General features: G+C 55.0%; 6 protein-coding genes across 6 annotated transcripts; 4 read left to right on the forward strand and 2 right to left on the reverse strand.

Annotated features, from left to right (window-relative positions):
* The first annotated feature begins 1703 nt into the window (after positions 1 to 1703).
* Positions 1704 to 2776, forward strand: EI97DRAFT_435144 (glutathione S-transferase-like protein). Its single transcript, XM_033798798.1, has one exon. It carries the CDS (start codon positions 2014 to 2016, stop codon positions 2671 to 2673), a length of 660 nt encoding a protein of 219 aa, XP_033651846.1. The 5' UTR covers positions 1704 to 2013; the 3' UTR covers positions 2674 to 2776.
* Positions 2777 to 3190: 414 nt separating this feature from the next.
* On the forward strand, positions 3191 to 5493 carry EI97DRAFT_478645 (DmpA/ArgJ-like protein; the record flags this gene model as incomplete). Its single annotated transcript, XM_033801990.1, has 4 exons — positions 3191 to 4407; positions 4573 to 4758; positions 4871 to 4977; positions 5034 to 5493. 4 exons carry the CDS (start codon positions 3191 to 3193, stop codon positions 5153 to 5155), a joined length of 1632 nt encoding a protein of 543 aa, XP_033651847.1. The 3' UTR covers positions 5156 to 5493.
* Positions 5494 to 8173: 2680 nt separating this feature from the next.
* EI97DRAFT_422353 (uncharacterized protein) lies at positions 8174 to 13035 on the reverse strand (the record flags this gene model as incomplete). The annotated part of the gene is made up of 4 exons (XM_033797085.1): positions 12377 to 13035; positions 10347 to 12176; positions 9410 to 10298; positions 8174 to 9361 (listed from the first exon to the last, which is right to left on the reverse strand). Exons 1-4 carry the CDS (start codon positions 12574 to 12576, stop codon positions 8174 to 8176), a joined length of 4107 nt encoding a protein of 1368 aa, XP_033651848.1. The 5' UTR covers positions 12577 to 13035.
* Positions 13036 to 13268: 233 nt separating this feature from the next.
* On the forward strand, positions 13269 to 17055 carry EI97DRAFT_125583 (uncharacterized protein). The gene is made up of 3 exons (XM_033793071.1): positions 13269 to 13598; positions 13653 to 14077; positions 14140 to 17055. Exons 2-3 carry the CDS (start codon positions 13673 to 13675, stop codon positions 16621 to 16623), a joined length of 2889 nt encoding a protein of 962 aa, XP_033651849.1. The 5' UTR covers positions 13269 to 13598; positions 13653 to 13672; the 3' UTR covers positions 16624 to 17055.
* A 2481-nt stretch (positions 17056 to 19536) lies between these two features.
* Positions 19537 to 21496, forward strand: EI97DRAFT_478655 (S-adenosyl-L-methionine-dependent methyltransferase; the record flags this gene model as incomplete). Its single annotated transcript, XM_033801991.1, has 8 exons — positions 19537 to 19615; positions 19674 to 19731; positions 19815 to 19919; positions 19973 to 20010; positions 20112 to 20283; positions 20339 to 20529; positions 20631 to 20782; positions 20859 to 21496. The coding sequence occupies 8 exons, from the start codon at positions 19537 to 19539 to the stop codon at positions 21021 to 21023; spliced, it is 960 nt and encodes a 319-aa protein (XP_033651850.1). The 3' UTR covers positions 21024 to 21496.
* EI97DRAFT_435149 (Mov34-domain-containing protein) lies at positions 21101 to 22699 on the reverse strand. Its single transcript, XM_033798799.1, has 3 exons — positions 22237 to 22699; positions 21621 to 22156; positions 21101 to 21560 (listed from the first exon to the last, which is right to left on the reverse strand). The coding sequence occupies exons 1-3, from the start codon at positions 22554 to 22556 to the stop codon at positions 21415 to 21417; spliced, it is 1002 nt and encodes a 333-aa protein (XP_033651851.1). The 5' UTR covers positions 22557 to 22699; the 3' UTR covers positions 21101 to 21414.
* Between the last annotated feature and the right edge of the window lie 80 nt (positions 22700 to 22779).

A 22779-nucleotide genomic window follows, 5' to 3' on the forward strand; every position in this document is an offset into this window, starting at 1 on the left:
AGGCTGCCGAGGCTGCCAAGCCTTTGGGGAAACTCAGATGCCGGACCAGAGGGGCAGATTTCAGGTCTTCCTCAGTGAATAACTCTTGCTGTACAGCCTGCAGGAGGCTGCAAATTGAACCGTAGGTGTGTCTTGTTGCGACAAAACAGTATTTCGAATTTCGAGCCGTAATTCCAAGCGGAAAATTTGGTCCAATGTTGGTGTTTTTTTTGGCATCTGTCTAGCTGGTACAAATATGCGCCGGCTTGTAAGAATTGGGAATACTTCAAGGCTGATATTCCTTCAATTTCATGCCAAGAAATATATATTCTATAAAGCGCGAAGCATGAACGCCTCACGATAACTAACATTTTTCGGCGGCAGAAAGAGGCCAAGTCAAATGGATGGCATGACAGACCGTAAATTGGATATTCCGAACAATCGAGACAGATGAGGAGACAGCAAATGCGTGGAAATATCCGCATGAAGGACCATGCGTCGCTTCAATATCTGTGGCCACCACAAGAGCTGGAAGTTGATTCCCTGAATCGCGGGTTCTGATATTGCCTCCAGCTACACACATGGCACAACCCTGGTGAGTAACGCGATAGAAGAGGGCAACAGTTGGGGTCGAAGGGAAGCCCCGGCGTATGGAATTCGTGGGTATGGATCCGATTCAGTTCATGGAAGACTTTCATGCAAGGCTGCCCATAACGCCATTCAACATGCCCACAGCCAGCGTAATGGATTTTAAAGTCTTGACACATGATCGAATTCCCGTAGCGACAGGAGGGATTTAGGAGTCCTCTAGCAAAGGATACGGAAGAGATCGCAAGATCCAGACTTATGCTAGGGAGGCAGCGTGTGGGTGCCAAAGTCCCGGGTATAACGTTTTTATGTGTGCCCGGCGCTATCCAGCGTATCCTCATCTAAGTCCGCAAAGGGGATCTGGTCCTTAAATGCAGGCTTATCCTAGAATCCCTCGACGACACCCAACATTGAACAACCTGCTGACGATATGCTCCATCGTACCGCTGGCAGCTAGGCAAAAGCTGTCTTTAGTATCGGCACTGGATACCGTGATACGTCACAGCTTGCGTAACTGGACGGGGCTCGTGGCAAGCAAGGCGCGGAACAATGCAAACGGAACAGTGGAGAGAACAGCTGCCAAATCAAGGTACTCGCCGATACTCCGTGGAGAGCAGTTATCAGAAGGAAGTAATTCAAACAGTGATGGCTCTGGAGGGGAGTTAGGAATTCATCTTTGTGGGCTAATGCTTGTGGGGAGAACATCTCATCTTCATCTATACCACGTGGGTTATTGTTCTTGACGACAGAAATCGGCACGAACGGTAGTCCAACGCCCGTCTTCCACTCGAAAATGGGGTTTGGCCGCTTAAGTGTGGGTAAAAGTGCCTTGCGCTTGTACATGTGCTACGGGATCATCATGGTTTGCAGCTTTCCCCTAGGACTTATAGGAAGCAATGCCGCTTCCGAGGCGGGGAAGTAGAATAGCGAACGGAGAGATGATGAAATGTCTGTAAGCGAAGTACGAGAAGTGCATTTCTTAGGCGGTTAATGCGCGAATGGGTGTGCTTGCAATTGGGAACATGCATAGATAGCCAACAAATCTGCGCTAGATCTGATACAGACTAGTGCACTAACGAACAGAGCTTTTAGGAGACGCAGATAGAGGGGCCTAGAAAGCTTATATCAGGGTCTATTATGAATACACATGCTACCCTATTGAATTCGACGTGGAAAACAACAATATAGAGGAAGTGCAGGGCTGTCTTCAGTAGGACGTAGAAAGAGCCCCACTCTGGGGCAGTCACCTGGGCATGCATATGTCAAACCCTAATTTGTCCATCGCAAGGGCGCGGCTAACTGGAAACTTCCAATCGCCCGCGAAGGTGCTCCGTAAAAACAATATAAATAAAGAAAAGCGTCACTACAAGGCCAACCGACAGTTGATCAATTTTCGATACTCAATTCTCAATAAGACATTTGCCGATACCCCACATCCTTTCTAAAATGCGCCTCTACGAGTCCTCCATCCCATCCGGCAACGCCTATAAAGTGTCCCTCCTCCTATCGCATCTCAATATCCCATTTGAGACAACTAGCTTGGACATCCTGGCTACGCCACCCGAGACTCGTCGTCCAGAGTTTCTCAAGATCAACCGCAATGGTCGCATCCCCGTACTGGTTCTTGACGATCCCAACACTCCTCCCCTCGCAGAGTCGAATGCTATCATCTTCTACCTTGCAGAGACATATGGTCGATTCCTTCCTACCACGGCACTAGGTAGAGCTCAAGTCCTGCAGTGGCTCTTCTTCGAACAGTACTCCCATGAGCCTTATATTGCTGCCTTGAAATACTGGACGTACTGGGCGCCGGAGCAGTTTGAGGAAAGAGGAGAAAAGGAGGTCAAGCGCATCAAAGAGAGGGGTCAGGCGGCTTTGGATGTCATGGAAGGTCATTTGAAAGGAGAGGAAGGTGAAGCACCCAGAGAATGGTTCGTCGGGAATGGCATGACGATTGCAGATATTGCGCTTTACGCTTATACGCAGAGCGCTGAGATGATTGGATTCACACTAGGGGAGAATGTGAAGGCTTGGCTCGAGAGAGTGCGCAACCAGGAAGGGCATGTCAGAATCAGGAAGGACCCCCTGGGCAAATGTCCTCTTTGATAGGGTGAGGGTGGTCGGCGGTGATTCTCTGTTGTCGAGTTCTTATGTCCCAAGCAATGGCACGTTTCAATTTACCTACCTTATGCCACGAGCTTCATAGTCGGCGATTTTGGCGGATAAACATAATGACCAATTGCGAAGTCTTATATGTGGACAGCCTCACGTCAGGCCCCAGCTCTGGAAAGAGGGTACATAATCTCGTTATTCAGCACCACCTGGACAGAAGCAATGTGGCTTCACCATTGGCACGACTGGGTATGATTATTTGGTCTGACAGTGTTTTGTGAGTCATTGGCCTCTCATCAGCACCATATATCTCGTGTGGAGTCTATTGGCTCCGCGCATTCTCACCTTCCCCATTGGGCTCCATAGTCGACCAGTGTCAGACCCGACATGTAAAAGACTTCTCATACAGCTCCTGCCGATTATGCTATAGAAGACGCGAGCTCGAAGAAGAACTGCCGTTGAGCACTTCAGGGACACAGTCGATGGTAACCAAATCATTCCCTTCACCATCATGTCAGCATCCTCCACCACTACCGCACCTACTCGCCAGCGAATAAGAGAACTGCTCCCGAAGGTGGAGTTTGGCAGGCACAAAACAGGAATTAAGAACAGCTTCACCGACGTTCCCGGCGTTTTGGTGTCTACCCAATCCATCCATGAGTCGTCAAAGTATCCCCACGTGGCCCCTCATTCCATCAACACCGGGCTGACGACCATCCTTACCCGGAAGGAGTGGTTTCACAAAGCATGCCTCGCAGGGATATTCCGCTTCAACGGCTCTGGAGAAATGACCGGAAGCCACTGGATCGAAGAAACGTGTCTGCTTCACTCGCCTATCCTGCTCACGGGAAGTTTTGGTGTCGGGTCAGCTTACAATGGCATTTACGAGTACGCCATTCGCGAGCATGCGGACCAAGATGGAAAGGTAGATTGGTTTCTGCTCCCAGTTGTTGCTGAGACGTTCGACGGCTTCCTACACGATGTCACCAAGTTTGCCGTGACTCCAGAGCACGTTATCAAGGGAATTGACGAGGCGAGCAGTGACCCTGTGAGAGAAGGAAATACAGGCGGTGGAACAGGAATGATATGTCACTATTTCAAAGGCGGCACCGGGTCCAGCAGTCGAGTCGTTCCTGCCCAAGGGGCAAAGGCTTATACTATTGGAGCTCTTGTCCAGGCAAACTACGGCAAAATGAAGGACTTTCGAATCGCTGGCACGCCCATAGGGCGCTTAATATTCGAGGAGCAGGAGCGAAATGCGAGAGATAATCCAGACGACCCCGAGATACTTGCGCAAGCCAATCTTCTCTTCAAGATTGGAAAAGCAAAGGACAGAAAAGATGGTAGCATCATCGTGATTCTGGCCACTGATGCTCCGCTTCATCCAACGCAGCTACAACGTCTTGCCAAACGTGCTACTGTCGGCCTGGCGAGAGTAGGCGGCTGGGGATCCAATCCTTCTGGGGATATCTTTCTAGCTTTCTCGACTGGCAATGCATTGGATGTTCAGACTGTGACGGCTAGCGGCACTGTAGTCGATCCTTGGACTGCCAGACCGGTAGGCATAGAGATGGTGGATGATCAGACAATCAACTCGCTCTTTGAAGCAACAGCTGATGCTGTGGAAGAGGCGATCTACAACGCGGTCTGTATGGCAGACACTATGAAGGGCGTCAATGCCACAGTTGATGCGCTGAACCTTCAGAAGGTGAAGGAGTTGATGCAGAAGTAGGCTTAGAGAAAGCGATGCATATACGCATATGCACTCTTGTGGCAATTACAGTTAGTATAGCCCAATGTTCATGCAGCGTCGTCGATTCCTGTTGAGCGAGAAGTGATGTACAAAGAACATTCACCGGGGCACAAATCCCGCGCTAACCGATTTCATCTTAGCGTCCCCCACTCACGTGCGTACCTAAGCGAGACCCGGCCCGAGCGAAATTCCCACAACCTCGACTTCGAAAACGCGCGACGACGAGAACCACGACGCTCTGAGACCCCGCAAGTACTTATCTACCCGCTGTTATACCTACTCACTTCATTCGCCATGGAGAACGAACGCGGTGAGCTCGTCGACCTGTGAGTCCCCTTCGAGCCCCTCCCCTGGTATTCCGGTCTCTCCCCACAAAATTCGCACACCACGCATGTCGGTATGAAGCACAGGACGCGGGAACTGACAATGAGCCCGTAGCTACGTGCCGCGCAAGTGCAGCGCCACTGGCCGCATCATCAAGGCCAAGGACCACGCCTCCGTCCAGATCAGCATCGGCAAGGTCGATGAGAACGGACGCTACACCGGTTCGTGGAAGAACATGAGAGAAGGGAGAACCAAGGGAGGCTAATGTTGGATTCAGGAGAGAACCAGACCTATGCTCTCTGCGGCTTCGTGCGTGCCATGGGCGAGAGCGACGACAGCCTCAACAGGCTGACCCAGAGGGATGGCTTCCTCAAGGGTGTCTGGAGCGCGTCGCGGTAAAGAAAGTTCAACGAGTTGCGGATGGCAGGAGTTATGCGACATGCTCAGCAGACAGCTGGCGTGGCTCGAATGGAGGTTGATTACGAGGCAGGCGAACAATATTCGAACACTAAAATGGAGGAATGGTCGTTTGGGCTGTCGGATGGCGCCGTTTCTTCCTCGGTATTTCCGGCGGTGTGACGAAGCCCATGGTCAGGGCAGGATACGGTCAAGATGAATATTCTCGAAACTCATCAAATTCGGAAGCCGCAAGGCCAGTTCACTGGGTGCCTCAAGTTCTGTGTTTTGCTGCCCTGCTCTATGGGCAAGAGGTCTACAAACGGCGAATTCGACATGAAGATTAGGACTATGCCAACGACATGGGACAGTCACATACGCATTCACTTCGCCACTCACTCAGTTTAGCTGATTATTGCTCAATCCAGACGACATCGTACCCGTGCGTTTGAGAAGCGGCCCTCACAGATGGCGACGACGCACGAAGTATGCAATCCCAACGGCTTCACGTTCCGTTCATCCCCTCGAATTAGCATCCAGCGCTCATATCACCCCCCGAGAGACGCCCAGCGCCATCTCTATTGTTGTTCAACACACTGAGGGCATCCTCACATACAGTCAATAAGCCTTGCAGCTCTAACCACAACCACTGCACAACCCGTTCCACCCTCGAGCCCTTCGCCCGCCCCCTTTGCTCTCGCGTCCAGTGCTGTCCAGGCTCCCTCTATCTAGACCCTTTTGTGCACTTGTGTCAATCCGAACTGCTGTGTTACATGCGACGAAAATGCGTGCTGCTGAAAACTACTGGACAGTGCCCCAGGCTCAGCAGACATCCTTGCCAGATAAAACCTCGTCATTTGAGTAGTTTCGTCAATGGTGGTGCAGTTCCCTGTGTAGTGTATCGTACACCGCTTCCGCGGAAGATGTTCCCCGTTCTAGGGTGGTCACATTGGTGGTTGGTCTGATCAAGTAGATACCTGGGTACAACCATCTCAAGAAGCTGTACTCAGGTATCACGTTGCTTCTCGTAGACCGGTCCTGGATCTCCCGGAGTTGATGACGCTCCTGGATGGTTTCGCATGGGAGAAGAACGCATGCTGCACAAGTAGTTGCCCAGCAACGCAGGACACGACATCTTGCATCTCGCCATCTCACATGTCTCATCTATCTGCCTTCCCCGTCTCCGTCTACGGCTTTGTCTCGCGTCTTGCATCATCCCGCCCGCCTCCGCCGCCCTCGGCCGCCGTCGTCATTTGCTTCCCAATATTCGTTCACCGATGAGACAACTTCCGCCATGCATCCATGTACGATGGGTGGATGTGTATCAGCGGCAAGCCGACCTTGAGGAACAAGTAGAAGCGCTGCGTTCAAAGTTAACGATGACGGGTGGATACAGGGAAGACGGCAGAATATCGTAAAGACACCCAGCTTTGTGGTCTACCCGGCTCCAGCACTGAGGAGGGCCGCATAGAGCCAGAAATCGCTTTCTCGAGTAGGTTGGGAGCCTACACAGGCTGATTTGGGGATGAGGTGAGGGGTAGACCTCTCCGTAGGTACGTAGCTCAGCCTTGTTGTTACATATTACCATTTAACCTGTCAGTACTGTGTGGTAGTGTCACATAGTGTGGTACACGAAAGGGGACCAACAACAGCCTGGCTCCGAGCAATGGTTGCTCCAGATCCCACGAATCCCGGGAAACTGGAAACGCCCATTTAATTTTTACTCTTTTTTCTTTCCCCCTTATTTTCCCCCTTAGGTTTCATTATCAAGAAAGATTGCCTCCCAATGGTGATCTCGACGATTCCCTGACATGCATTTGACTGTTTCATCAACTTTCTTGCATGGAGAATCAAGTCCTTTGCTGCCCAAAATCAGCTCTCCACCGATGAAGGCGACATAGATACCACGTCACAGAGAGCTCACGGAGACGGGCGCCTCATCGGTGTGGTTGTCGAAGTTTACTTTGCCTCTCCTCGAGCCTCCCTGCTTAATATGTATTGCATCCTTTGTTGGCGAATTGGTGAACAGCGATCAAATCGGTGAAATGTGAGGCGAGTGGCTTACATGCACCGACGATCCCCCGTTGCAGACATTATTCGTACCAACCTGGTACATGCGCCGTATTTCGCTTTCTTTCGTTGATGGATATCGGGTGCCAGTTCAGCACCAGACTTGCAGCTGCCAGGTAGTTGGCTCACACAGTTGGCAGACAAATAATCACTCGCCCAGAATCACCCCTCTCGGAGAGAGGATAATTCCCGCCATGCCGTAGTCTAAAACCCCATTCCTGTGAGCTATATATATCCTATATTATTCTGCATCTGCACTTCTCTGTAAAAGTCAGAACCTGCACGCTGAAACTCAATCTTCCTTTGTTCCCCAAGGGCGGTCAACACATCACTCGCAGATGCCGAAGGTCGTGCATCCATTTCAAGTACCAGCAGAAGACTTTGTTATTATAATAATCAAAACATCTCTTTTAAAAAGATGCAATATACAAAGCGGTCGTAGCACTACAGATGCACACTTACAATGCTTCCCAAAGCATACAAGCAATTCAACACACCGCCCATCCGAGGTTGCTAAAAGCAACTTCCAGTAAGCACACCAAGCCTTCCAGAACCAAGCCCTCGCAACGCCTACGCCGCAAAAAGCCACCAAAAAAACGTGGCCCTCGTTCCGATCCCTGGCATGGACCGCCAACCGAGTCGATGCATGCGCCAAGCCTTGATGCGATGCCAGGGATCAACCCACGCAGTCGCCATTCGAGAGAGCGGTGTGACGGTCTGCAAGGGCGGGCGTCGCCCGTAGCTCCCCGGATGACGGGGAGGAAGAACTGAGGAACCCGACATCATGAGGGTCCTAGCTAACTAACTCGAGACTCATCTGCGATGGGTGTCTCGGTGTGCCTCGTAAAGTTGTGATAATGCAGGCACCTAGCCGAGATGAACGAAGGACCTCGAAACTGATTCAGCAGAGTGCATGGTGGAAGAAGCGAAGCTTTGAAACCTCCACCGGGCTCATCGCGAATCCTCAGGACCCACGACTCGAACCCTTCTCGCGTCCTCCTTCTTGCCGAGCTGAGTTCCGGCTGAAGACGCCCCAGTAGTGGTAGAAACTTGATTCCGTGGTGAATCGACACTCTCCGTTGTTGAACCGTCCCCTACAGGGAGTGTGCCACGAACGGCAGAGACAGCTTTACTCTCCCCAATCTTCCAATCGTCACCTTTACGAACCATTTTCGACCTCTCCTTCTCTGCTTTCCTTGCTATCATCTCGTCAAGTTTATCGTGGCGGCGGCGGCCGCTCACACAGTCACAGAGACAACCCTCGGTGGCGCAAGCACCATCTGAGAGATTGCCGTTGGCGAACCAAGTTGAGAGGCAATGTGTGTGGCCACCATGACCACAGAGCGGACACCACGTCCAGAGCGTTGTATTGAGACCCGAGAGGTTCTCAGGGGTTGAGGGGCTGATCTCACTTCCCTCAACGTCTGTGTCTAACCTCAACTGGTCAGATTGTAGAGAAGATCTCTTCCTGCGATGTGTGGTATCTTTATGAGCATGACGGTGCTTTGCTTTGAGTTTCTTCTTCGTGGCCGGCTCAAAAGCCGGAAACCGAGCCCAGCAGATTGGACACGGCGCTTGCGCCCTTTTGCAGGTCTCGCACCGCATCTTGTCCTTGGGATTGTTGATGGGGGACTTGCAGCTAAGGCATAGCAGTCCCAACTGAGTGTCTTTGAGGGCTTGTTCATATACTGCGGGGTACGTAGGATACGAGAGACGACGTAGCGAAGCTGCAGAGTTGAAGAGCGAAAGGCTATGAAGCTGATCATGGTAAGTGTACAAGATGGCCTCGGCTTGGAACGGATTGATTCCTGTGGTGAGCACGTGACTAAGCTGAGTCTTTACGATGGTCTGCACTTGCGCAGGGCTCATGCCCATGGAAGAAAGAACATCGGAGAAGTGAGCCAAAATATCTGTAGCATCAGTCCTGGACTGGGTTTGCGATAGTAATGGCGCGAGCAACAGGACCAGCAAGGAAGATGTCTGCGCATCGGATAAGGTACGCGTGTGAAATGCCAAGATGTTCTCCAGTAAGCCGATGACGGTGAACGCCGCCCCTTGTTCCGCGTCAACATGGAAAGCCTGGAAATCTGACAACAGGAGCGGGTCCTCGGCACTTGATTCAAGCTGCGCAGGAGCCCTCTGCGGAAGATGCGGAGCTGGGATCGATTTCCGGGCTTGTGGGGATACAGTCTTTTCGTGGAATTCAGGAACAATCGTTCCGCTCGCCTCCATTTCAGGATTGTATTCGGGTGAGGAAGCTAGAACACCGTCCCTGGTGCTTGATAGTACCTCAGATTCGGAACTATCGTGTCGGAGAAGCTGGTTGTTCCTGCGAAGGGTTGCAATCTCCAACGCTGCGTGCTCATTGCTGCCGTGGTCGGTTGCAAGGCTGGAGCCAGCACGGGCCGAACCTTGCTTGAAGACTTCGCGCGGCTTGCCGGGTCCAATATAGCCTGCGCCAAGGGCATTATTTTTGGGTGATATAGACAGGCTCGTAGCCATGTTAGCAGTATCCAGAGGGGGTTGTTCCGTTGGCCTTGGCTTCCCAAAGCTGGAGCCTGGGCGTCCGAGCGGGATATCCTCAGGAATGGACTGCATACTCGGATTGTGTGATCTACCACTTGCAAATGAGCTCGACGCAGAGGGAGCCGTCTGCGAATCGGTTGAAGCCGAGAACATGGCAAAGCTCTCGCCCGAGTCATGTCGGTCCAGTCGATGTGGTATGTCGATGCCCATCCCTCTCGCACTGGAAGGTTCCAGGCGGAGCGGCTCCCGGGGCACTGCCCTCCAACTGCCGATCAAAGCCCTACGTTCGTCCAAATCCCGCGGCGAGTTGTACCATGGCGATGCGTCGAAGGTGAGGCGATCGGGAGCCAGCGAGCCATTCGAAGCACCTTGGGCGAGCGAGGCCTCCGCTGGGCCCAAGGAATGGGGTCCAGTGGCCGGTGGCGGTAGCTGGACCTTGCCGTCATCCTCGTCGGGGTCTGGTAGTGGATGCAGCTGCTGTGCACTACTACTAGAAGCTGCTTCCGGGCTCGTAACAGGACGTGCGACGGGCGTGGGCACGTTGGAGGTACTGGCAACTGCACTGCTGGTAGGAGGTGGATGTGCACCCTGCTGTGACTCGGTAGCGCAGGGGACCGGGCGTGGAGGGACGGTGAGGGTGAGGGACGACGTGTTGTTGTCGCGTGCTGGCAAAGGCACATCGGACCCGATTTGGGGCGCGGCCTCATTATTAGCCTCATTAGCCTCATGAGACGCCACGGATGCGGATGCGGGGTATGTCGTCTCGTGCGTGCGTCGGTGCTGTCTGTGCTTCTCTGCGCGTCGCCTAGCGAGAAAGGTGACGGCCCTGCCAACGATTTTCCAAGTCTCAGCCAACCTGTGGAGTGCGGCTCTTTGTGCATACTCGGCATTCTGATCGAAGGCATGTTGGAGATCGAGAAAGGCCCGCACCGTGGGCGGGTCGGGGAGCGCTATCGCCTTGTATTTTTGAGCCAGGTAGGCGAATATCTGGACATTGAATGCGCCGGGCAAGGTCCCGCGAACCGCAATCTGGTTTGGCTTCAACGATTCATTGTGCATTGCCAGAGAGTCCGTGAGGAACATGACCTTGGGTGCCGTCTCGGACGGAGCAGTGGTCCCGAACGACCTGGTCGATCTGCTACTTGCCGTGCGACCATGGCTCTTCTTCAGCGACGAGCTGAGGAAGCTGTCGTCCAAGCTATCGTCTGCGGAGCTGCGAAGGCTAGTCTTTTCCGAGCTACTGCGCTTCTTCCCCAGATACGTGTCGTCGGAGGAATAGTCGAGGCCCGCGCGCCGCTGCCGGGGTCGCTTCTGTACGACGGCAGCAAGCTCCCCCGTTGGCGACAGGGCAAAGGACTGCAGATTGCGGCGGTCAACCACCTTTGCCGCATGATGGACGTCATTCTGCTGAAACACGCCCTCCCGGCCAACGGTCCAAAGGGTGTCGCGTGAGTGCCAGAGCATGTCGGCAGGGGCGCTGGCGAATTTCTGTAGCTCTCGGAACGGCAGATACGGCCGTCGCAAGTCCCAGACGTGGATGGCTGGGTGATCCCGATCATAGGACGTGGCGATTTGGGTGCATTGATACACTCCCTTTTCGTAGTATTCGTCGGACCAGTAGGGTGGTCTCCAGCGGGCCTTGTAGACGGGGTAGGGCGTGGTCAAGACGAATGCCGGCTTCTGCCGCCTCCCATCCAGCGAGAAATCCCAAAGCTTGACCGTCTTGTCGACGCTGGCGCTGAGCAAGTGCTTGCCATCCGGGTGCCAGTCGATGGATGTGCAAGTGCGCTGATCGTGGGCCGTGACCTTCTGTTTCGGGCCCTTTGTGTGGCGGAAGTCCCAACGCTGGATGGTTCCATTATCGGTGCCAAAGGCAAACTCGAGGGCGTCTGTGGGACACCATTGGACATCCCGGATGCCGCCATTCATACCGACGAATTGATTTCTGCTGCGACAGGTCATGGCTTCCTTTCGGAAGTCGCGCAAGTCCCATAGGCGAACGGTGGCATCGTGGCTAGCGGAGAGCAGCAGAGCGCCCTGGTGAGGATTAAAGGCAAGCTTGTGGACCTGACGGGTGTGCTCGTGCAGGCGGGCCATCTCCATGCCGGCACGATTGAGATCGTACAGAATCACCTTGCCATTGGCGGCGGCAGTTGCAATGTGGGTGCCAAACGGGCCGTGAGACCACTTCACGTCATGAACCCCAAGGCCGTCGCGCTGGCGAGCAGGTGTGGTGGTTCGGTCTGCATAGTTGAGGATGGCGGCGCGGAGATTGGTCTCCTCGACGATCTTGGCGCCTTGCACGCGCACTGTCTTGAGGATCTCCTTGCCGGCCAGGATGGCGTGGGTACGCTCACGGTTGATGTCAAGGGCCGAGATCTCCAGGCCCGTTTTATGGCTGGCGTCTTGCGACGAGCCAGTCCGGGCACTGCACGGGGGGGTTAGGATTTTGTCAGATGCGAACGTGAGTGGCACAGATGTTTTACGAGCCCGAAATTGCAGCGGAAGAACAAACGGCGAAGGCAAAGCAGAGGACACTGCTCGGTAATGGGACGGATTGGTATGCAGATGCAAGATGCAAGATGCAGCAATTGGCAGGGGGGGAATGAAACGAGACTCTCAACTTACTCGGGCAGCCTTGGGACCAGTGGGTTCGGACGGCCGCCATGGGGATGGTTTGCCTGAGCAGAGGGAGGGCGCGAGCCATAGGCAGTCGTCAGAGGCTGGGTCACGAAGCGCGAGAAGTAGGACGTTTTGGAAGGAGGCAGTGGCGGCGGTGGGGGGATACTGGAGGGGGGGAAGAAGGAAGCCGGTTGCTGGTCAGCCATGATGACGAAGATGGCGAGGGAGGGAGGCGACTATCGAGGCATCATTCTGAGAGTCTGCAGCAGGGCAGAGGCAGAGGGAGAGGCAGAAGGAGTTGCAGCAGCAGCAGGGGCAGCATGGCAGCTGCAATTGATTTGATGCGTTGGAGAAGCGGTGAGACCAAGTGCTCTCTGGTGAGGTACCGGTCCTTTGAAGGTGCTGCTGTGGAGACAGCGGGAGCGGGAGCGGGAGCGGTGTCGGGGCCCTCGTCGGATTCGGGATGCCGCAGGGAGAGAGGGAGACGGAGAGGGGGGGCAGGCAGCTGAGGGCGTGTGTGAGTGAAGGGGATGAATGAATGGATGTGATGATGATTGACCTGCTGCGCTGAGGAGTACCTAGGTACGGAGTAGAGTGAGGAGGGAGGGGGTGTTGGATGTGCAGTGCAGGGTTCGGATGCAAGTTACAAGTATGGGGAAGCGGATGCGGTTTGTTTGGTGCAGCCCTGGAGGTGGGTGAGGTGGGTGCTTGCGAGGGCCAAGGCGCCAAGGGGCCAAGGAAAGCCAAAGCGTGGTGGAGGTGCAGGTGGCAGGTGGTGTGGCTTTTCCGAGGGCATGGGCAGGAGCGACCACGGACCACGGACCACGGACCACGCGACGCATCCACCATCATCCCGCCAAGGGCAGGAGCGACGAGGATCAACTGGGCCCAGAACAGAATCATCAGCCTCCCCGGTCGGTCCATACACAGTATACTATACTCTACACAGTACCCCGTACCCTACCTATTTCCTCTCCCCCTCCCCCTCCCCCTCCCCAGATGGACCTCGATGGACCTGGACCTGGATCCGTGGACTTGAATTGGACGGACCTGCATCCAACTACTGCCAATGGCCGCCTCTCCTTGACCACACCTACTCCTACACCCTACACCTACACCTGCACCTAACACTTCCGTCCATCTCCATTCCCTTTTCCTCCCCTCCTCCCTCTTCCCTCCTCCCCTCGTACGACGCCGTCGTTCGTTGGGTGAGGGTCGCTATTTACCTGTGAGCTGCTGCCTCGTCCCTCGTCCCACTGCCTGCCGCATGCTCACGCAGCAGACACAAACAAAACCTGCACCATGGCCGCCGCACCACCACCTCACTCGTCGGCCGACTCCGACTGGGAGCGCCGAAATGCCTCCCTCGATGCCGCCGTCGCCGTGCTGCACTACGCCTATCCCATCCTTATGCTCTTCTTCTTCCTCGCCGCTTTTACTGCCCGCAGCATCATCGTCTCCAACGCAACCTCAAAGGTCGCGAAGCCCACCACCACCGGTCCTGGCGGCAAACCTCTGCCCGCCACCGATCCCACCCGTAACTTTGTCAAGAAACACGTCGCCGACGATGTCACCCCCTCCCAGAAGCGCCTCTTCCAGTGCCTGTCCCTCGCCGTCGCCCTCACCTTCGTCGCAAACTCCATCAACGTCATTGTGCACGCTCTCTACGCCCGCAAGGACAACTGGTGGTGCGGCAAACACGTCGTCGTAGGCCCTGTGCCCCTGCCCGTCTCTTGCCCAACATGCTGACCACACACCCTCTTCTCCAGATTTACCTCGTAGGCGCCTTCTTCGTCTACTGCCTCTACCTCATCACCCTCTTCGACTCGAAGCCGAGCCCCACCATCGCCCACCTCTCCACATGGGCCCTAGCTACCGTGCTGGAGCTTGTCCTCCTGGCCTGCTCCATCGCCATCTACACGCATCCGCACAGGGAGCCCGCCGTCGATCCCCCGGAACCCAAATGGCGGACACGCATGACCGAGTGGGAGATGGCCGAGGTGGCTGCCGACCTGCTGCGCATCCTTTTGCTGCTGGCTCTCATCGCATTCTACTACCTATTCGTCACATGCCCTCAGCGACGGAAGAAGCACGAGGCTGGCAGTGCAGCCGAGACGCAAGCCCTGCTCGGTGGCGAACGCGACGGTCACGGCCACGCCGAAAACGGTCACGCGGCCGAGTCGTATGGTTCGCTCCCAAGCGGAAATAGGCCAAAGCATTCGCACTCGGAGGGCCCCCCTCCGGCCTGGAGTCGCCCCACGGGCGCACCGTCGCGCAGCTGGTGGGAGTATCTCAAGGGCTACCGCGTCTTCTTCCCCTACCTCTGGCCCTCCAAGGACCGCCGCCTCCAAATCGTCGTCATAGTGTGCTTCCTGATTGTCGTATGTCAGCGCATCGTCAACCTGTTGGTTCCCGACCAGATTGGCAAGATTGTCAACACCCTCGCCGGCGACAGGGAGGGCAATCCCTGGGTCCTGATCGTCGTCTTCATCTTCTTCCGCTTCATACAGGGCAACAACGGCCTCCTGGGCGCCATCCGATCCACCCTCTGGATTCCAGTCGGTCAGTACTCGTACCGCGAATTGTCAGTCGCCGCTTTTGAGCATGTGCACAGCCTCAGTCTGGATTTCCACCTCGGCAAGAAGACGGGCGAGGTCCTGTCGGCACTGGGCAAGGGAAGTTCCATCAACACGTTTCTGGAACAGGTGACCTTTCAGGTCGTCCCCATGTTCATCGACCTTGGCGTCGCCATTGGCTACTTTCTGATCAAGTTCGACGCCTATTATGCTCTCGTCATCTGCATCGTCACCTTCTGGTACTTTTACCTCACCATCCGCATGGCCCAATGGAGAGCTGAAATTCGCCGAGAGATGGTCAATGCCGACCGAGAGGAGGATGCCGTAAAGAACGATTCAATGGTTTCGTACGAAACCGTCAAGTACTTCAACGCCGAAGCGTACGAGTTCAACCGCTACCGCGCCGCCGTGAATAAATTCCAAAAGGCCGAGTACAAGGTTCTGCTTTCGTTGAACCTGATGAACATCTCACAGAATATGGTCTTCATGCTAGGTCTCTTGGTGACGTGCTTCATTGCGGCCTACCAAGTGACGACAGGCCAGATGAAGGTCGGCAGGTTTGTCACGCTCATCACGTACATGGGCCAGCTGCAGAGTCCTCTCAACTTCTTCGGCACCTTCTACAGGATGATCCAATCGGCAATGATCAATTCGGAGCGCATGCTTGAGCTGTTCAAGGAGCAGCCCACCGTCGTGGATAGAGAGGGCGCCGGGGAACTCCCCTCGTGCGAGGGCGATCTCCGGTTCAGCGACGTGCATTTCTCGTATGACAATCGGAAGCCGGCCCTCCAAGGTCTCGATTTCCACTGCGCCCCTGGAACGACGACTGCCTTTGTCGGGGAGTCCGGTGGAGGCAAGTCTACCGTCTTCCGTCTGCTCTATCGATTCTACAACACGTCGTCTGGGAGCATAGAGGTTGATGGCCGCAACGTCGAGGATCTGACCATCGAGTCCGTCCGCAGGCACATTGGTGTAGTGCCGCAGGATACCGTGCTGTTCAACGAATCGCTGATGTACAACCTCAAGTATGCCAATCCCGAGGCGACCGACGAGCAGGTCTATGAGGCCTGCCGTGCGGCCTCGATCCACGACAAGATTATGACGTTTCCGGACAAGTACGAGACCAAAGTTGGCGAACGAGGCCTGCGTTTGTCTGGCGGAGAAAAGCAGCGTGTCGCTATAGCTCGCACGATTCTGAAGAACCCCCGTATCATCATGCTCGACGAGGCCACGGCCGCGCTGGACACGGAGACTGAGCAGCACATCCAAGAAGCGTTCACCACGCTTGCCAAGGGACGCACGATGCTCATCATCGCACATAGATTGAGCACGATTGTCCATGCCGACCAGATCCTGGTTCTGCATCGAGGCAAGGTCGCCGAGCGCGGTACGCACGAGGAACTGCTCGAGAAGAACGGGCACTATGCGGCCATGTGGAAGAAGCAGATTCGTGCCCAGCGTGCGGCCGAGCAAGCCAAGATCCTGAAGGACAAGGCGGACCGACTACGCCGAGAAAGCAAGGATGGGACCATTGGGTCCGACGACGGCAGCAGTAGCCCAGACAGCTCCACTTCCAGCTCCGACGACGAACAAGGGAAGAAGGCACGTTCAAGCACCGACTCGAAGCGGCCGCGCAGCAGCTACGGTAATAGTAGCAAGCCTGCAGGCCATCCATGATGCATGAAGCATTCATGATGCTTTTCGCGGTTCCCCCCAGGGCTCCGGTCAGAATGGAGTCGCATTACCGTACCAGTGTACAAGACGCGTTTTCAGTCTTTCTTCATGTCGTTCGGAAACGGCCAGACGTTGTTTAGCGATGTTTTACACGTTGTCACGTTTGTTAAGATTCCTCCCATCTACATGCCCACGGGACATGAGGAAGGGCTTGGCGGCATTGTTCGATATGGCGTTCTGCGAATGTGGTCATGTTTCGTTTATCTTCTTTTTTTTTTCTCCCCTCCTCTTCTTTCCACTTTTCCGCCTTCCTTCCTTTTTTGGATCACAGCTCATGTTCATGAGGGCCTCGGTTTACATACTTCATACGTCGACTTTACCTTTTAGCCCGATAATCACGTTAATTTGCAAGCGAGGACAGGTGTTGGAGAAGTGGGCGGCTGTGTGTCTGGGCGACAATAGACATGGTGGGCGGTTGTTTTGTCTTCGTATTCCTTTTTCTGGCTGTCATGGTGGATGGGGACAAAGCGTGTTCCCGGTGTGCATAGGGTGGTCAGGAGAGGAGGAGGGTAGACTAAGACACATGGAGGACGCTTGGGGGAGGAGCAGCATGACAAGTAAAAACGGGGTTTACGGGAATGGATGGACATTTTCTAGTTGGATATGTAGGTATGGCTTCTCGGAAGAGGAAGGCAGCAAAAATAAAGGTCGGGGAGGAACAAGTTGTGTGTGTTGCGAATCAGAGTGAGGTCGTTCCCTCGTCCAAGGGGAAAGAAGGGAATGGTGTCGTTGTCACGCAGGAGAGAACATTGAATAGAATGACTGCATCCTACAGGGCCCACGCCAAACCACTAGCACTTGGCTTCTATGCGGGTACGTTTGCTCGTCCCGAGGTCATGGCCGGGTACATTGGCCCGTATCCGAACTGAGAAGGGGGAAAAGGCGAATGAGAGGCAGCTCACGTACCTAGCTGCAGTGGGCCAATTTGCCATTCATGGTGATCTATGGATGGCAGCTACGGCATCGTCAAATTTCCTCTTTCGAGGTATAACGTGCAGAGAGGTGCATATGTATGGTCCCGAGGACCAGGACGACGCCACGTTTGCGGGGGATTCTGGTTTTGGCGGAGTGGCGGGTTCCGGGGATGTGGGCCTTGGGACCAAGTCGTGTGTGCATGGGACAATTAAGGTTTCGATGGAGGTTTGCTTGGGTGCTCTACTGTATGTAGCGTGTGGAGGAGGAAGAGCGGAGATGGCACAGGATGGAGGTTGGGGAGGGGGGGAAGACACACCGCCATTCTGCAGAGAGGCGACATGGCTGCCCTGGGAAACAAAGGAGGATGCAAAACCAAGACGGGAAGTAGGTATTTTTGTACACATTCCACATGCAAGGCGACTCTGCTGCGAAAGAATGGCTGCTGCTGCTGCGGTTCCGGTGAGTTGTCTGTTGTGTGCACAGACAACTGAGGAGTGGTTCAAGGTCCCAACGGTGTGGATTTTGACGAGTCAGGCGCTGGGCATGGCTGGCGGAGAGCTGAATCATGCATGGGGGACTGGACTATGGGCTAGCTGGTTCATACTGATTACAGTATTGCGGCACAGCAGAAGGCCCATCCGATTACGATTACTGTACGATCCATCTGGCCGCTACCGACGGCCTGGAAAAGGGAATCGTCAGCCGTTCAGATCTACTCCGTACCACACCTTACTCAATCTTGTTGGAACGAACCGCAGCGTCGGGACCGTGGGACCCCGTCGACATGTCTTCACCTCTTGGTACTTGTACTTGTATGTACTGTGGACAGAGAGGGAGACGACTCCCATCTGTCTCGATCACCGTTTCTCGTCGCAATCATGAATGCCACCTACTCTTCGTGCACCAAGGAAGCTCTGGCCTTGTTGGGGCCTGCGGAGTCATGGTCCCTTCGCCAACAAGCGAAGGCTGGGAGTGGGAGGCATTCATCCGCGCCATCGCCCATTGGCCTAGTTATCTACGGAGTACGGAGTACCACGCAAGAAGACATTCGGGTGCTTCACCCCTCTCTCGCACCTCCCCTCCCACCAACTGCCCTCTCTGTCATTCTTTGTGAGATTTGCACAACAAAACCTGTCGTGGCGCCCCCTTGTCCTCATCCCACCGGCCGTATGGTACTTTCCGAACCGCCCGCCATCTTCTTTATTTGATCGCTTTCGTATCTCTACATGGCTACTGTACATGTTGTACTACTGTACTTCGGCTAGCTGGTTCCGCAAGCAGCCGTTGGTTGGTTGGTTGGTTGGTTGGGTGGGGAGAGGTAGGCCCCCTGGTTTGTCGGAGAATTGCACATCCCCCCAGCCCCAGCCCCAACCGTCTTCTGGGACCGCCGACCGACCCAGCGCTGTGGTTACTTATAAACTGGTGGGCTTTTCCTCTTTTCCTATTCCTGTGGTACTACTCCTGTTCTACTGTCTAAGTGGGTAGCTGGCTGGCCCATCCTTACGGAAACCCCCCCCCAAAAAAGCCCCGACAAGCTGGGAGAAGCCCACGAGCTGGTATACCCCCTTATGCCTTGCTGGTGGCTAGGCTAGACCTCTTGCTGCTGAACACCGTTACCGAGCGACCGGATCTGACCTTGGACGTTGCAATCATCATTTGGAAGAGACGGTTTGGGAAAGCATGCAGAAGATGCCGTTGGAGGAACCTAGTATCGCTGTCGTATGTTTGTTTGCTTTCGTCTCATCTCCCCTCGGACCATCGTGCCATCTGCCTCTCGCCTGCCCTCCACCCATGTTCGAACAATGCCAAAACGTGTGGTTGACGCTCCGCTCCTAGGATGCTTCGTACAACACCTACCGCGACGAAGACGACGACGACCGCTTAACCTATACTTCGTACGTCTCTCGCCGTGCCAAACACCCAGCAATGACCGGCCTGCTAATGCGACATAGCGGCCAGTCGCTGGCAACCCATGTGACTCGCTACAGGTACGAGAATGGCCGGCGCTATCACGCTTACCGTGAGTCCACACCACCAACCCCTATCGTCTCCCACGTCAGCGGCTGATGTGCCCATAGGCGAGGGGACGTATTACGCTCCCAATGACGATAAATATGCTAGCTACGAGACCATTGTGTACGTGCATCTGCCTTGGCGCTGCCATACTCGTGGAGCAGATGATCAGTACGAGGAAGAGCTGCCACTGACTCGCACTCTAGACACCATCTTTGGCTCCTCACGCTGCACGATAAACTCTTCCTCGCCCCTATCCAGGACCCGCAGATGATTCTCGATGTCGGCACCGGCACTGGGCTCTGGGCCATGTACGTTCAATTCCCTTGTTACTCTGGGACGGCTCGAGTGCTGACGGAAACAGAGACATGGCCGACTACTTCCCCTCGGCAGAAATCATAGGTACATCTCCCAAGATTCTCCTCCGCCAACCCATCTCCCGCTCCCTCTTCGCATCAACAATCGACGACGGCAAAGGTATCGTTCTTCTAACAATCCCCCAGGAACCGACCTCTCCCCCATCCAGGCCACGACCGCTCCTCCCAACATCCGCTTTGAAGTCGATGATGCCAGTGCCGAGTGGACCTACCCGGAGAACTCGTTTGACTTTGTCCATGTGAGGGGCTTGACGGGCTGTATCCGCGATTGGCCCTATCTCTATCAGCAGGCATACACGTGAGTCTTGTCTTCCTCTTCTTGTCGCTCCATCCTCGACTAACACTCCACCCAGGCACCTCAAGCCCGGCGGCTACTTTGAGCACCTCGAATTCAGCATCGAGACCAATGCGGATCCCAACTCGGACAACTACGCCGACAAAATGTACACGTCCTTCGCCAACAGCATCCTCAGCATCGGCGAGGAAAAGACGGGCATGAGCTTCCGCACCGTCGAGCGGATGAAGGGCTACATGGAGGGTGCGGGTACGTTCCCACTGGTTGCTTCTTCATCATATGTAGACCTTGCACCATAAAAGTAAAAAAAAAAAAGAAAAGAAAAGCAGACCCTGACGCAACATCCGCAGGCTTCGTAGACATTGTCGAGCAGAAATTCATCTGGCCCATCGGGCCCTGGCCCTCAGACCCCCACCTCAAGGACATGGGGCGCTGGGGTGAGCGCAACTGGGCCGACGGCCTCGAGAGCTGGGTCCTGGCTCTGTACACGCGTGTTCTGGGGGTGAGTCCATTCCAATCCCACTTCGCTTCCCTCCCGTTGCCAACATCCGTAACCTATTAACACTCGATTCCTGCAGTGGACGTACGCCGAGGTTCAGCGCTTCGTCGCCGAGTTCCGCGCCGTCATCAAGGATCGCCGGAACCACTTTTACCACGAGGTGCGCTGCGTCTACGGGAGGAAACCGCTTCCGGGCGAGGAGGTGCAGCAGAGCGGGAGCGCCGAGGGGCCGACGGAAAATTGACAGAGAGTTGAGAGGGAAGAAGGTGGTGGGACGCAAAGCAAAGGAACGTTAAAAAGAATGACATGCTTCCAGATACCCGGACAGCTTCTATCTAACGACCATTTCACGATTTGGGGCTACCTGGGTGCCCAGGTGGGTAGATGTGGTGGTGGGTATTTTGTTGTTTGGCACGGATAATAGATCTGTAGCCGCCCGTCATGACCATCGCATTAAAATCTACCACGCTTCCCTTCACCGCCCCTGTCTTCACTCTCTCGTGCCGCATCCCATCCGGCACCATCAGTTCAATGTTGCACATGTCGGCACGGAATGTGCTGCCTGGCCCAACGCCACCGTCTATATCCCTGACTTTGGTATTCGCTACAAGTACACCACGGTAGGTATGCGCACTCTACTCGTCCATATCCACGTCCTCGCCTTTCGCCTCCTCCTTCGCTTTCGGCGTCGACTTGGGCACTGACGCCTCCTTGTCGATCATCTGCCGTGATACCGACACAATGTTGTCTTCAATGAGCTGCTGGCCCAAATCTTCGAGGTCTGTCCATCATGAATCAGTAGCTCGCACCTAAAGGCAGCCGAGGGGCAGTATCGACTCACGCTTCTTCGGATCCACCTTCCCCACATATCTCGTCTTGAGTTGCTCCTTGGTCAACTCCGTCTCCTCCTTCACCCGCTTCTCGTACCCCTCCGCCAGGCTGACCAGCTTCTTCAGCCTCTCCTTATTCCTCTCCCCCTCTTCCCTGAAATCCTCCATTAGAAGCGCCTCCGTCCACACATGCTTGTGCAGGTTCATGAGCATATTCTCCTCCAACGCCGTCTTCCTGTAATTGATCCCAATCGAGTAATAGTGCCGATTCAGCCCGTGGATCAGCGCCTGTATTGACGGCTTGTTCAGGTGTCCAACGTTGGACGTCGTTTGCCGCGGTTCCTGTCCCATCATGGTGGTTTGCATGTTTATGAGGCGGAAGGCATCGATGACGACTTTTCCCTTGACGGATTGGATCGGGTCGACGACGACGGCGACGGCGCGCGGGGTGAGCTGTTCGAAGGATTGCTGCGTGTTGATGTCGACGGACGAGAGCCAGCAGCCAAAACCCGGGTGAGAGTGGTACCAGCCTACTACCGTTTCTTGTCTGGACGGCGTTTGTCAGCTGAGTTGCGAAGGAGCGTGGGTGGCGGGGATTGAACAGCCAGAGGGATAGAGGGTAATTACCTCCCCGTTTGCCTCAGCATATCCATCATCTTCGTCTGGAACACCGGATCCACGGCCTCAACCGACACGCCCGTCCCGGACTGCGGCATGGCAAACACATCCACGACTCTGACGGTGTAGTCGTCCACGAACTCGCCCAGCATCAGACCCATGACCTCCATCGGTACACCTGCCCGGCCATGCCGTAGCATCTTGAGGAGCGCGAGCGACGATATGTACACGGTTTCGGAGTTGTCGATTAAGTTGCTGTCTTGCGCGGGTCCGCCGCCCAAGGCGCCCATACCGCCCATACCTTGGAGCATGCGACTTAACCGGTCCATGGCGGTATTCTGTGAGGTGAAGGTTGCAGAGTCAAAAGGAAGATTGGGGAAGAAGAAAAGGGGACGTGGGAATGAAGCGAATCAGCGGTAATAAACGCAGGTAGCAAGCTGAAGGCGGTGATGGAGCTCTGGCGTTGTCGGAGCTTGCGCGAGCACCAGCCGCCTGTTCTCGGCCACATATTCTCCCGCTCCCGACGGTAAATCCTCGGTAGACAGGGGTCTT

This window comes from Westerdykella ornata, assembly GCF_010094085.1.
Source record: "Westerdykella ornata strain CBS 379.55 unplaced genomic scaffold EI97scaffold_20, whole genome shotgun sequence".
Taxonomy (NCBI): domain Eukaryota; kingdom Fungi; phylum Ascomycota; class Dothideomycetes; order Pleosporales; family Sporormiaceae; genus Westerdykella; species Westerdykella ornata.